At 43.0% G+C, this 16218-nt stretch overlaps 1 protein-coding gene across 1 annotated transcript in view; it reads left to right on the top strand.

Moving 5' to 3' along the window:
* Window positions 1-16218, top strand: part of LOC126284382 (uncharacterized) — a 329783-nt gene that overhangs the window by 43078 nt on the left and 270487 nt on the right. Inside the window, exon 2 of the mRNA XM_049983265.1 lies at window positions 12370-12416. Coding sequence (XP_049839222.1) covers window positions 12370-12416 — 47 coding nt within the window. The remainder of the gene's footprint in view (window positions 1-12369; window positions 12417-16218) is intronic.

Genomic DNA, 16218 nt, shown 5'->3' on the forward strand with positions numbered 1-16218 from the left:
CGTCTTTATTTGGTTCAGAGAACATCGATGGGGGTATGTGATGTGCGCATCTAGCAGGTGAAAGACGAGTGGAAGACGCATTTTCTGTTTCTCTAGACATGAGAACCATCTTGGCTAACTTTATTAAATTATAAGGATGATTTGGAATCTGTTATATCACCGACATCAGTATCACAAGTGGAAATATCAGAGTCTTCTATTTATATGCAGGAGGTAGAAGTGATGATTTTGTGTGGCGCTGGATACGAATCGCGTGTTTTCTACATTGCTACGGTATGTGGTGATGTATAGCTGGGTCAGTGATCGGTTTCACGCTTAAATATTCAACCTTCCGTTGTCAGTGACAGAGAATTGTAATTGAGGACGCCTCTGCTCGTATTCGACGATTTGTAGACCACTTTTGCAGGGTTTAATTGTCACTGCAATATGGCGATCTGTACAAAATAGTTTTGCCGCGGAAAGTCTCATCTGAAAGAATAGAAAGCCGAACATTGCTCCCACAGTGGGAGCATCAGTAACTTGGTGGGTAGATTCAGCAAGAGCTGTAGCGTTGCTCTTGGGGCGCGAAAAGAAAACGAAATGTTATTTTAGATTTTTTCTTGAAAAATTTCGAAAAAATGAATACTTTGGTGGGCCACTTGGCAACAGAATCAGGGATTGATTACACTATTGGAATAACATACGTTGAGCATTAAATACCTGGATAAGAGCAGCATATTGATATATTTGAGTTCGTTCGGAAGAAAACATTATCAGTTCTTTGCATTTTTATATTCGCGATGTGTTCATACCCGGACCAACGCTAAGGGACCAGATGATTTGTAGACTTTGAAAGAAATGCAACACAACACAATTAAAAAAAAGAGTTGATACAGAAATAATAGGAAAACGATAATGTTCCTTGTGCCTCATGCTGCGTTCGGCCCATCAGCGTGATCGTAATTTCTGGTGATGAACTAACACAAAATAATTATCATTCAAGTAAATAAGGAGATGGAAATCATCAAGGTTAATTTACTAAAATAAGCACACTTATCTTTAACACACCTTTTTTTAATGCTACGTAGATTTTCATATTAAATTACAATAGATGACCATTGTGGTTAAATACTTTATACATAACAGTGAAAATGTCCTCTTGATGCTGTCTGTTCGTAATCAATTACAAGAAACTACATGTTTTCTGATTGGAGAAATAACAATTAGCATATTCACTCAATATTTTCACGTGAAATATAAAATAACCGTTGCGGGACGCAGCAAATCCGCGTCCACCTTTCATGGAATACAAACAGTAAAAGGTGAGGCGCCAAATGCCTCGTCTATCTTGAAACAACAGAATCCTTTTTTTACATTATTAATCGATTCATGCACATAGAGATTTACAGGCACCGCGCAAGAACGGCAAAGATAAAGAATAATAGATGCTGTCGCTGCTATGTGATGGTTCATTTCTTTTACTTTACAGTTCGATAACTTTAGGCCATCAGGCTTTTACTACTGAGCGTATATTAATGTTTGTAAAGCGAAAATTACTGATATTACAGAGCCAATCAGAATGCTCCATTCATTCACAAGACATCCTTCGTGCTGCGACATAAGAGCCTCTACAGACTGGTTCTAACAAAATGAGGGCAAGGTATGTACAGCGGGATGCTGTCACTCATCTGCCATTGCGGAATTATATCTCCAGACCAGCAGCTGTAGGACACCAAAAATTTCAGCCATTTTTCTCTTCTGCAGGACAGTGCTTCGAATTCTGTTGTGTAATTGTTCCGATTTTCCCGTCTGTGCTTAGACAGTGCTTCCCTTCCAAACAACAAGAATGCTTTTATGATTAATGGCGTGTTTTCGCAAGCATGCACATTCATGACGATGGCTTTTAGTGGTGAGAAGGTTTATTGTTTCTGAGACATATGTTGAACGCAGGACCATCAGGAAGAATGCGTTCGGTTTTATTCCAGGGAAGAATTTTCAATTTCAGTTCTCAGTTATTTGCCCTGTTCTTTTCTTCCTGTATACTTTTATCTGCTCACTAAGTTTTTTTCCCCTTCTTTCTTCAGACTATTTTGAACCAGTCTTTTTAGCTACCCTACCTTGGAATTCTTCCATTTTCAATACTTTTTCTTTAAAGGCTTCTCTGTTGTTTATATATGCTGTTTTTATATTGTTTCCTTCTAAATCCTGTTTTACTTCATTGACCCACTTTTTTGTGGACTTTGCAGGTCATATTAGTTATTTATTTATTGTCTTCCATTCGAAATAAATGTCCAATAAACATGATTCATATTTTTTTAAAAATTCCATTTCCGCCATATTTCAGCATTACTTCATAATTTCCAACCATTTGATGTTTTTGTTGTCCTAATATTTCCCACGAAACATGGACCTTGCCGTTGGTGGGGAGGCCTGCTTCTTTCAACGATATAGATGGCCGTACCATAGGTGGAACCATAATGGAGGGGTATCCGGTATCCGTTGAGAGACCAGACAAACATGTCTGGGCAATGGTCTGGATGATTGACGGATCTAGCCTTGTAACATTAATCAAAAGGGACTTGCTGTGCTGGTACTGTGAACGGCTGAAAGCAAGGGGATACCACAGCTGAAATTTTTCCCGAGGGCATGCACCTTTACTTTCAAATGGTTCAATGGCTCTGAGCACTATGCGACTTAACATCTGTGGTCATCAGTCGCCTAGAACTTAGAACTAATTAAACCTAACTAACCTAAGGCCACCACAAACATCCATGCCCGAGGCAGGATTTGAACCTGTGTCCGTAGCAGTCGCACGGTTCCGGACTGCGCGCCTAGAACCGCTAGACCAGCGCGGCCGGCGCACCTTTACTGTATGGTTAAATGATGATGGCATCTCTTGGGTAAAAGGGTCCAGAGTTAAAATAGTCCCCTATTTCAGATCTCTGGGCAGGGACTACTCAGGAGGACGTTGTCATCAGGAGAAACAAAACTAGTGTTCTGCAGATCAGAGCATGGAATGTCAGATCTGTTAATGGGGCAGTAGGTTAGAAAACTTAAAAGGGGAGAGGGAGAGCTGAAAGTTAGAGATAGTAGGAATTAGTGAAGTTTGGTGCCAGGAGGAACAAGACTTCTGGTCAGGTGAATACAGTATTATAAATACCAAATCAAATAACAGTAATGCAAGAGTGCGTTTAATAAAAAAAATAGAGACATGGATAAGCTACTATGAACAGTGAATGCATTGTTGTAGCCAAGATAGGCACTAAACCCACACCTACCATGGTAGAAAAAGTTTATAAGCCAAATAGCTCCGCAAATTATGAAGGGATTGAAGAAATGTTGTTGTTGTTACTGTTGTGTTGTCCGCAGTTCGTGGTCGTGTGGTAGCGTTCTCGCTTCCCGCCCCCGGGTTCCCGGGTTCGATTCCCGGCGGAGTCAGGGATTTTCTCTGCCTCATGATGACTGGGTGTTGTGTGATGTCCTTACGTTAGTTAGGTTTAAGTAGTTCTAAGTTCTAGGGGACTGATGACCATAGATGTTAGGTCCCATAGTGCTCAGAGCCATTTGAACTATTTTGTTGTGTTATTGTGGTTTTTAGTCCAGAGATTGGTTTGATGCAGTTCTCCATGCAGCTCTATCCTGTGAAAGCTTCTTCATTTCCAAGTAACTACTACACCCTACATCCTTCTGAATGTGCTTAGTTTATTCACCTCTTGGTCTCCCTCCACGATTTTTACCCTCCACGCTTCCCTCCAATACTAAATTGGTAATCCCTTGATGCCTCAGAACATGTCCTACCAAGCAACCCCTTCTTCTAGACAAGTTGTGACACAAATTCCTCTTCTCCCCAGCTCTATTCAGTACCTCCTCATTAGTTACATGATCTATCCATCTAATCTTGAGCATTCGTCTGTACCACCACATTTTGAAAGCTTGTATTCTCTTCGTGTCTAAGCTATTTATCACCCGTGTTTCACATCTGTATATGGCTACAGTCCATAGAAATACTTTCAGAAAAGTCTTCCTGACACTTAAATCTATACTTGATGTTAACAGATTTCTCTTCTTCCGAAATGTTATTCTTGCCATAGCCAGTTTACATTTTATATCCTCCCTACTTTGACCATCATCGGCTTCTTACCTCCCCAAATAGCAAAACTCATCTACTACTTCAAGTGTCTCATTTCCTAATCTAATTCACTCAGCATCACCTGATTAAATTCAACTACATTCCATTATCCTCATTTTGCTTTTGTTGAGGATCATCTTATAGACTTCTTTCAAGACACTGTCCATTTCATTCAGTTGCTCTCCCATGTTCTTTGCTGTCTCTGACAGAATTACAATGTCATTGGCAAACCTCAAAGTTTTTATTTCTTCTCCATGTATTTTTATTCCTACTCCAATTTTTTCTTTTGTTTCCCTTACTGGTTGCTCAAGGTATAGACTGAATAACAAGAAATGTAGCCTTGGAGGCACTGGAATGCCTCAGTTAGATTACATACTCATAAGACAGAGATGTAGGAATGAATTTATAAATTGTGAGACATTTCCAGCAGCATATGTGGACTCTTACCACAATTTATTGGTTATGAACTGTAGATTAAAACTGAAGAAACTGCAAAAAGGTTAAGACATAAGGAGATGGGAACTGGATAAACAGAAAGATCCGGAGGTTAAAGAGAGTTTCAGAGAGAGGCTTGTAGAAATCCTTGGGTAACAAAAGAGTTATTGAATTTAATTGATGAAAGGAGAAAATATAAAAATGCTGTAAATGAAGTTGGCAAAAAGGAATACAAATGTCTTAAAAATGAGATTGACAGGAAGTGTAAATGGTGGAATGATGATAAAGAGGGTCTGTACAAGGGTGATGTATTTGAAGGCAATATTACGGAAATGGAAGAAGACATAGATGTAAACGAAATGGGCGATATGATATTGTGTGAAGAATTTGACAGATCATTGAAAGAGCTAAGTCAAAACAAGGTGCTGGGAGTAGACAACAATACATTAGAACTACTGATAGCCTTGTGAGAACCATTCATGACAAAACTCTACCGTCTGGTGAGCAAGACATATGAGACAGGCATAATACCACCAATCTTCAAGATGAATATAATAATTCCAATCCCAAATAAAGCAGGTGTTGACAGGTGTGAAAATCACCGAACTATCCGTTTAATAAGTCACGGTTGCAAAATACAGGCAAACAGAATAACTGATAGAAGCTGACCTCTGGGAAGATAAGTTTGGTTTCCATAGAAATGTTGGAAAACACAAGGCAATACTCACCCTACAACTACCTTAGAAGATAAGTTAAGGGAAGGCAAACCTACATTTGTAGCATAAGTAGATTTAGAAAATCTTTTGACAGTGCTGACTTAAATACTCTCTTTCAGATTCTGAAGGTTGCAGGGGTAAAATACAGGAAGCAAAAGTCTATTTCCAATTTGCAGAGAAAGCAGTTGGCAGTCATAGGAGTCAAGGGGCATGAGAGGAAATCAAGGGTGAGGAGGGAGTGAGACAGGGTTGTAGCCTATCCCGATGAGGTGGCAGTGTTTCTGAAGAAGAGAAATTTGTTGACATCGAGTATGGATTTCTCAGGAAGTCTTTTCTGAAAGTATTTGTATCGAGTGTAGCCATATATGGAAGTAAAATGTGGATGATAAACAGTTTAGACAAGAAGAGAATAGAAGTTTTCGAAATGTGGTGCTGCAGAAGAATGGTCGAGATTATGTGGGTAGATCATGTAGCTAGTGAGGAGGTACTGAACAGAATTGGGGAGCGGAGGAATCTGAGGCACAACTTGACAAGAAGAAGGGATCGGTTCACAGGACACGTTCTGAGGCATCAAGAGATTGCCAGTTTAGCACTAAGGGAAGCATGAAGGGTAAAAATCGTAGGAGACCAAGAGATGAATATGCTAAACAGATTCTATGTGGTATGATGTGATGTTCTACACTACTTGCTATTAAAATTGCTGCACCAAGAAGAAATACAGATGATAAACAGATATTCATTGGACAAATATAGTATACTAGAACTGACATGTGATTACATTTTCACACAATTTGGGTGCATAGATCCTGAGAAATCAGTACCCAGAACAACCACCACTGCCCATAATAATGGCTTTGATATGCCTGGGAACTGAGTCAAACAGAGCTTGGATGGTGTGCACAGGTACAGCTGCCCATGCAGCTTCAACACGATACCACAGGTCATCAAGAGTAGTGACTGGCATATTGTGATGAGCCAGTTGCTCGGCCACCATTGACCAGATGTTTTCAATTGATGAAAGATCTGGAGATTATGCTAGCCAGGGCAGCAGTCAAACATTTTCTGTATCCAGAAAGGCCTGTACAGGACCTGCAACATACGGTCGTGCATCATTCTGCTGAAATGTAGGGTTTTGCAGCGATCAAATGAAGGGTAGAGCTGCAGGTCGTGGAACGTCTGAAATGCAACGTCCACTGTTCGAAGTGCCATCAATGCAAACAAGAGGTGACCGAAACGTGTAACCAATGGCACCTCATACCATCACGCTGGGTGATACGCCACTATGGCGATGATGAATACATGTTTCCAATGTGCGTTCACAGTGATGTCGCCAAACACAGGTGCGACCATCATGATTCTGTAAACAGAACCTGGATTCATCCAAAAAAAGGACTTTTGCCATTCGTGCACCCAGGTTCATCACTGAGTACACCATCCCAAGCCCTCCTGTCTGTGATGCAGCATCAAGGGTAACAGCAGTCATGGTCTCCAAGCTGATAGTCCATGCTGCTGCAAAAGTTGTCGAACTGTTCATGCAGATGTTTGTTGTCTTGCAAACATCCCCATCTGTTGACTCAGGCATCAAGATGTGGCTGCGCAATCCGTTACAACCATGCAGATAAGATGTCTGTCATCTTGACTGCTAGTGATATGAGGCCATTGGGATCCAGCACAGCATTACATATTACCTCCTAAACACATTGATTCCATATTCTGCTAACAGTCATTGGATCTCGACCAACACGAGCAGGAATGTCGCAATATGATAAACCGCAATCGCAATAGGCTACAATCTGACCTTTATCAAAGTCAGAAATGTGATGGTACGCATTTCTCCTCCTTACACGAGGCATCACAACAACGTTTCACCAGGCAACGTCATTCAACTGCTGTTTGTGTATGGGAAATCGGTTGAAAACTTTCCTCATGTCAGCACATTGTCGGTGTCGCCACCGGCATTAACCTTGTGTGAATGCTCTGAAAAGCTTATCATTTGCATATCACAGCATCTTATTTCTGTTGGTTAAATTTCGCGTCTGTAGCATGTCATCTTCATGGTGTAGTAATTTTAATCACCAGTAGTGTATTTAAAGGTACATCATTAATATAATATAATGATGTTTGTGGGACTCCATGAGAAATAATTTTCCAGTGTGGGGAACACTGACCTGTACTTGACATTACAAAAATCCTTTGCTTTCTCTCTGTCAAATTGGATTTGAAATACTACTATTAATTCCATATCTTTCTAATTTATGGAGCAGTAAGGGGCAGTTAACCCTTCATAAAGCCACAGTGAAAAATAAGCTGATTTTCTCAGAAAATTCATTGATGGAAGTTGTACTCATGCCTTTCTGGGAGCAAAAATGGTTTAATGTGATGATAACTGGTTTTTCCTATGAAATGTTTGGTCTGAGTTGAAATTATGCTTGAAAATAGTTTTGAGAAGGCAGGAGAACACTTAGAAGTTGTCAGCCCAATTCAGTAGTTAACCTTTCCTCCAAACCTCTCTCCCAATCCAAAACCTGTGTCCTATCCAAAGGCCTCACCTTCAGCCCCACTCCCAGGTTCAACCAAATTGCCCTTGTCCAAGATTTACTGTCCTACACTCGTAGTCTCTGCTGGAAATATCACTTTGCCACGAATAAAAATAATCCTGATCCCACTCCTAATGATCCAACTCCCCAAGACACTATCCAAATTGAACCCTGCCTGGAACAGTTCCATCCTCCATCACAGCGGGACCCACCTCCTCTTCCTCAAAATCACCCTCTCCAAACCTTCCAGGAATTTCTCACTTCCAGCCTTGCCTCTCAATCTTTCTTGAAATCCTTAATCCTACTCCCAACATCACCACAGCCACAGCCCAGGCTATCCGTGATCTGAAAGCTGACCGATCCATCATCATTCATCTGGCTGACAAGGGTTCCACGACCATGGTACTTGATCGTCGGGAGTATGTGGATGAGGGAGTGCATCAGCTTTCAGACAACTCTACATACAAAATTTGCCAAGGTAATCCCATTCCTGATGTCCAGGCGGAGCTTCAAGGAATCCTCAGAACCTTAGGCCCCCTACAAAACCTTTCACCTGACTCCATCAAACTCCTGACCCCACCGACACCTCGCACTCCTACCTTCTACCTACTTCCTAAAATTCACAAACCCAATCATCCCAGCCGCCCCATTGTAGCTGGTTACCAAGCCCCCACAGAACGTATCTCTGCCTACGTAGATCAACACCTTCAACCCATTACATGCAGTCTCCCATCCTTCATCAAAGACACTAACCACTTTTCTCCCGGAAACCATCCTTGTAACCATTGATGCCACTTCCCTATACACAAATATCCCGCATGTCCAGGGCCTCGCTGCAATGGAGCACTTCCTTTCACGATGATCACCTGCCACCCTACCTAAAACCTCTTTCCTCGTCACCTTAGCCAGGTTCATCCTAACCCACTACTTCTTCACTTTTGAAGGCCAGACATACCAACAATTAAAGGGAACAGCCATGGGTACCAGGATGGCCCCCTCGTATGCCAACCTATTTATGGGTCGCTTAGAGGAAGCCTTTTTGGTTACCCAAGCCTGCCAACCCAAAGTTTGGTACAGATTTATTGACATCTTCATGATCTGGACTCACAGTGAAGAACAACTCCTGAATTTCCCTCCAACCTCAACTCCTTTGGTTCCATCAGATTCACCTGGTCCTACTCCAAATCCCATACCACTTTCCTTGACGTTGACCTCCATTTGTCCAATGGCCAGCTTCACACATCCGCCCACATCAAACCCACCAACAAGCAACAGTACCTCCATTATGACAGCTGCCACCCATTCCATATCAAACGGTCCCTTCCCTATAGCCTAGGCCTTCATGGCAAACGAATCTGCTCCAGTCCTGAATCCCTGAACCATTACACCAACAACCTGAAAACAGCTTTCGCATCCCGCAACTACCCTCCCGACCTGGTACAGAAGCAAATAACCAGAGCCACTTCCTCATCCCCTCAAACTCAGAACCTCTCACAGAAGAAACCTAAAAGTGCCCCACTTGTGACAGGATACTTCCTGGGACTGGATCAGACTCTGAATGTGGCTCTCCAGCAGGGATATGACTTCTTAAAATCCTGCCCCGAAATGAGATCCATCCTTCATGAAATCCTCCCCACTCCACCAAGAGTGTCTTTCCGCCGTCCACCTAACCTTTGTAACCTCTTGGTTCATCCCTATGAAATCCCCAAACCACCTTCCCTACTCTCTGGCTCCTACCCTTGTAAACGCCCCCGGTGTAAAACCTGTCCTATGCACCCTCCCACCACCACCTACTCCAGTCCTGTAACCCGGAAGGTGTACACAATCAAAGGCAGAGCCACGTTGAAAGCACCCATGTGATTTACCAACTGACCTGCCTACACTGTGACGCTTTCTGTGTGGGAATGACGAGCAACAAACTGTCAATTCACATGAATGGACACAGGCAGACAGTGTTTGTTGGTAATGAGGATCACCCTGTGGCTAAACATGCCTTGGTGCACGGCCAGCACATCTTGGCACAGTGTTACACCATCCAGGTTATCTGGATACTTCCCACCAACACCAACCTATCCGAACTCCGGAGATGGGAACTTGCCCTTCAGTATATCCTCTCTTCTCGATATCCACCAGGCCTCAACCTCCGCTAATTTCAAGTTGCCGCCGCTCATACCTCACCTGTTTTTCAACAACTTCTTTGCCTCTGTACTTCCGCCTTGACTGACATCTCTGCCCGAACTCTTTGGCTTTACAAATGTCTGCTTGTGTCTGTGTATGTGTGGATGGATATATGTGTGTGTGTGTGCGCGAGTGTACACCTGTCCTTTTTTCCCCCTAAGGTAAGTCTTTCCACTCCCTGGATTGGAATGACTCCTTACCATCTCCCTTAAAACCCACATCCTTTCGTCTTTCCCTCTCCTTCCCTCTTTCCTGAAGAAGCAACCGTCGGTTGCGAAAGCTAGAAATTCTGTGTGTGTGTTTGTGTGTTTTATTTATTGTGCCTGTCTACCAGTGCTTTCCCGCTTGGTAAGTCTTGGAATCTTTGGTTTTGATTAATTAGTACAGATGCCCTAATATTATATGAGAAATTGTTTTAATTAGTGTTAGGGTATTTCATCCCTCTCAGTACAAGTTTTATTTATTAAGACAAATACTATTTTTTCTAGATCTTTGGATGTAATTCTTTCAAATTTATTAGATTTTCCCTCTGAAAAGTTCCCATGACAAAAACAAAACAATAACATGCCTGTTGTCTTTAAAGTAATTGAAACTAACTGGGATCAAATATTTGCACTGAATTTTATAATACTGCACTGAGCTTAATAATATTACTAAATTAATTCATATAATGCGGCAATAAAAATTCTTAATGTTATCGAGTTAAACATCAGTATCTGCAGATAGTGAAGTAATGAGTGAATTCAATGAACTTATACTTGACTCTGTGAATCTGTGTTGAAAAGATGATCTGCTGCTGTTCCTGTAGAAAAGAAGGTTCAAATCTGGGTAAAAGAACAGCTGACCACAGTGAGAAAACTGTTCGCATTAATTTGTGCCACACAGTTTTGAATTTCTAAGTAATTTAATTGTATCTTGAAGTTATCCATATAATGAGCAGGCAGTAGTGCAACTAAGCTAAACTGGCATAGTGTGTGCCTTGAAGAATTATTATATATTTACAAATCAGACTGGCACAGTGGTCACCATTATAGTTTGCACAAAACTGACCTATAACAGTGGTCCTGGCATGGGCCTTATAGACATTTAGCTACAATGTCGATGATTTTTAAAACCAGAAAATTTATGAAATGCAATGAAATTTGACATATATCCAAACAGAAAATTACATGGAATGAAATCTATTTAGACAGTAAATATCTCCCATTTCAGAACAGTCCCATTCTCAATTAAAATAGTGAGATATTTAAACATAGCAACACATATTGCATTTTAGTGGATTGCATGAAAAATATGGAATACAGTTTCCTCCTAGCAAGTTTCCTAGCATCAATTAAAAAGTACTTCATTTCAGTTATACAAATCTTGCAAAAGCAGTCCAGACATTCCTCAGATTAGTTTGTTTACTTATCTACAGTTAGCTTTCCTGTTAATAACAGTTATTACATTTCACATAGGTAGGAAAATGCTTTGCACTTTTATAATAAGACTCCTAATTTAATTTAATTCTTATTTTAGTTGAAAATAATGTCTCACGGTCAATGGTTGTAACCTTATTTTAGTGATTTTAAGTCACTATCATGGTTTGGACATTCCTATCAGTTACAGTGTCTACTTGAGGCATAAGAAGTACTTTGTACAGGCTTATTTCATCATAACAGTTCCCAAAGTGTAGTATTACTTATATTACCCATACTTCGCTATGTCTATGATTACTGTTGACAAGTTATTAGCTTCAAGTCATTCAATCAAATGTGAGTGAGAATCTGGAGGAAGAAAAATTTAAAAAAGCTGAGAAGGCCATAGTTATTACATTTCACATATTATCCCAACTGAAACCAAAGTGATTGACATAGATTATGCAAGCTCTTACATTAACATGTGATTGTGCTGTATTTGTAAACATATTCTTCAAAATACTCTGATATTTCCAAAGGATTTACACAACATGTGTCACCCAACTTAATTTTAAATGTATGTGGAGTGCCACCTATGACACTAAATTCATATTTCATCACTGACTGTACTGCTTATGGATTTATTTGTACAGTTAAGAGTTAATTTTTTTTGTGTGCCATTTCCTTTGCAGCATTCACCACCTGCCCAATACAACGTTATGCCATTTTGCATATATTATAGAAACTATACATCTAATACTTTTCAGTTCATTGTGTAACTGTCTTTTCCAGGCATTTGAAATTTTTTTAGCACCAGTTATCCATATTAGTTTGCTTAATGTGGCATGATGGTGTGTTGGCCTAATGACATTTGACACTTAAATGACTGACCTAAATGATCTTTCTGAAAAGAAATATTTGTTAGTATTTATTATTGTGTGCATTTCAAGTACAACGAATGTTATAGTATATTTACATAATGTGTCTGAATATTTCAGGTTCCAGAAAGTGGTTGTGTTTTACATCAATGGAAGGAGGTGTGAAGGTGAGTTCACCAGTCTATATAAGGAAATTATTAGCTATCAGATATCTTCTAAAAGAGTTCTATACTAACAGAAAATTACATAAAACCTTGTAATCTTACACTCCCACATATCACCATTAAAGTTCTCATCCTTTACACATATTTTGAAAGTATCAGGAGCAGTAAGATTACAAAAGAAGAACTTTTTACTTATTTTGATTACCATGGTGTTGTTGTTGTAGGCTCTAAGCCTAGGGGTACACTATTGCTGCTGAAAATTTTGATTTAACAGGTTCCTGCACACGAAATGACTGATGAAGATGTGCCTTTTGCTATGATTTTATTTCATTTTATCCCTGTTGTAACTCGCTGATCTTATAAAGTGCTGCTGCACAGTTATGCGCATCCTCTACATGCGGCGCTGTCTGCCAGCTATGCACCTGTGGCGTCGACACACGGATCAATACGCCATAACATGATACGTGTATAGTATCTTCGATTGATGTTCTTTGTAGGTTGACTTCCGGGAATCAGTTCCCATCTGTACCTCGTGCTGTACAGTTGATTATGAATAAAGTATTGTGATAGGAAGCGAGAGACATGGTTATTACCTTCCCACCCTTGCGCCTTCCTCAGTGGTGACCCCGACTTTCGAATTTCGAGTTAAAAGTGACTGCCACGCCGGCTTCCGTGTTCCGCGTGGACCTCTGTTCATTACACAATGGCCCTTTACAACACGCCACTGCCGCCCGGTTTTCATCAGCAACAGCAAGTAGGTTCGAGCACGCAAGCTGTGTTCGGCGTCCGACGTGAATATCCACAGTCCTACAGCCTCAAGAACCCAGGGACCTCGTCAGGTGCAGTTGTTTTGAACATGCCGCCAGCGGTTTCCGACTCCGGCTTTGTCAGCCCCGAAGTAATCCAGTTTTCGCCACATAGCAGTGCTAGAAGCCTTTATACACGGGTGCCGAACGTTAATGCAAGTGCTGTAAATATAGGGGAGCATAGTTTTCATATTGCGCCACAGCAGGACGCCTGTTCGAATGTGCAAGCTCCACGTGTGTATCACTCCGCGCCTGCTGCACACTACGTGAATGACACTCGCCAGTCCGTTACTCCGAGTGTTCATCAGTGCATTAATTTGAGTGCGTCAGGCCCCAGCAACCTCATCAGTGACTCCGTGATGGACAATTTCGCTGCAGACGTTGAAGATCAATGGCATCACAACCTGTCGAACAATTTTGGCCTTCCGCCACAGCAATCGGTCCGGCTTCGCTCCGCGCCGGGGTTCATGCTAACGGACTTCGCTTCTCCTACAGGAACTGCCAACACAGCCACCACATCAGCTTCCTCTCTACCGCCTCCACGACGCCAAGTTAACTTTGACTTGCCTACTCCTGCGTGTGCGAGTGGCCGTCAGCACGCTTCAACCTCCAGTTTGTCTAACCTACCGAAACTTCCAGCATTTAAACCTGCTTACCCGGAGTTCTGGTTCAACCTGGTGGAGCAAACTTTCAGCATCTGTGCACTCGATGACAACGCTCGTTTCACATGTCTCATGAACCACCTCCACGACCGCGTCAACTTAATTTACGACTTGGTTAAGTCACCTCCTCCGAACGAGAAATACGTTACAGCTAAACAAACAATACTGGAACGTGTCTCGAAGACAAGAAGAGAAAATGTTCAGCAGCTCGTCTATGAAGAACGCCCGGGCGACAGGTCTCCGTCTCAGCTGTGGCGATGTCTTCGACTTCTCGTCGGTGAACGCGACATGCCAGACGACACACTCACTGAGATTTGGACGGAAAAGCTGCCTCTGTCTGTTCAAACCGCTATCTCCACCTACGAAGATAGACCTAACAGCGAACACTTGCGCGCTGCCGACCGAGCTTACTCCGCTCTACAACGTGAACGCCGTGCCCAACAGTCTGGCAGCTACACCAGTTTCCAACCACAGCCCGGATCCCAACGTGGACGCCCTACGAAACCTAAGTCAGTCAAGCTCGCAGCACTACCGGAAACTTCAAGTCCGCGAAACAACAGTGCATCTGACCCAGCAGAAGATTCTGGGCCGCCGCCGCCTGACCACTCGCAGGAGCAGGTGTCCCCCCATAAATACTGTTTCTTCCAAGCAAGATTCGGGGAACAAGCACGCAATTGTAAACCGCCGTGCTCATACCCAAACTTCAATCGCAGGTAGGCAGCGGCGCCACCTCCTGCGAGGTAAGCAACGGGCGCCGTCCCACGCTCCATTCTGTGTCCAACGCTAATGCTTCGATAGGGTGCATCTATGTCCGCGACTGGAACTCGGGCACAAACTTTCTCATCGACACGGGCGCAGATGTTTCCCTACTTCCACCCCGTCTCGCTACTGACAAGATCCGACCACAAAAAACTGTCCTACGTGCGGTGAACTCATCTAATTTGTCGTGCTCGGGTTCTACTTCGTATACAGTGTCCCTCTCGCCTGAGTGCAACCTGCAGTGGTCCTTCCTGGTGGCTGACATTAGCGAGCCCATTGTGGGAATAGACTTCCTACGACACCACAAACTGTGGCCTGACCTCGTCAAAAACACAGTGTTCTACTATCCTAAGCAGAAACACATCCCGTGTGCCTTGCCGTGCGCGAATACTATCACAAAACAGGTCCGCCTGGCTAGGAAGTGTAACAACCCCTCCCCCGAGCTCCTGTCATGGACCAATAAGTGGCTCACGGAGCGTGTTGAGTCTACACACCTGCGTCTGGAACAACTGGAGTTAGGTTTTTGCCTCAACGACTTAAGTAACGAGTTATCTTCAGCACGGCAGCGGCTTGCAGCAGACGACGCATCAGCGGCACACAAGGTTAGTCAGTGCAACTACAGTGTTCTCGGACCCGAGTGCATTTGTGACAGTATACCGCATAAACTGTGCAGTTTCCACGCTCCCGCCAGCCCGAACCGTGTAAATCCGAGTGCTGATTCATCTCCTTCCTCGTTCAGGCAGCTAACTTCCACGGCGCAGGTTAACGTTTTTGACAGACTGCCACCAGCTGTTCATTCGCGCCCACTAGCGCCACCAAGCTCGACAGCGGCACCCTCGGTTACTAGTACACAGTGTACCAACCTTGTTTCGCGTAGCTCACTTGTTGGCAACTCCCAGCTAACCAACAGTTGGCACTCATACAAACTTTCGCCGTCCGCGCCACAACCCAGCCTAGCGGCCGCCGCGCGCACTACGCCACAGGCAGACGCCTCTCGCACAGCGTCGTGCGTTGCCGTGGTTACCAACGGAACCGCCCACAAACTTTGCTTGCTAGACGGACCGCCTATCTCTTGCCGCCCACGCCGTATCAAGCCAGAATTAATGAAAGTGGCTCGCGAACAAATAGACGAGCTCTTAACGGCTGGTGTGATTGAACCATCTGCCGGATGCTGGGCGTCGCCTATCCACTTCGTCACAAAAAGCGACGGCACCTGGCGTATGGTCGGCGACTATACTAAGTTGAACTCACGGACTATCATAGACAAGTACCCAGTTCCTAACGTCGCGGATTTTAACCATGCTCTGGCAGGCGCCAAGTATTTCTCAGTAGTGGACTGTAAGAGGGCGTATCAACAAATTCCGATGGCTCCCGAGGATATCGAGAAAACAGCTGTTACAACTCCTTTCGGCCTTTTCCAGTACCGATTCATGCCCTTTGGCCTCCGCAACGCCGCACAAACTTGGCAGAGATTCATAAACGAGGTGTTGTTTCATTTGGATTTTTGTTTTGTGTACCTGGACGATATTCTAATCTTCAGTCCCACCTTGCAAAAGAACAAGGAACACTTGCAGCTTG

The sequence above is a fragment of the Schistocerca gregaria genome, chromosome 8, assembly GCF_023897955.1.
Source record: "Schistocerca gregaria isolate iqSchGreg1 chromosome 8, iqSchGreg1.2, whole genome shotgun sequence".
NCBI classification, from domain to species: Eukaryota; Metazoa; Arthropoda; class Insecta; order Orthoptera; family Acrididae; genus Schistocerca; species Schistocerca gregaria.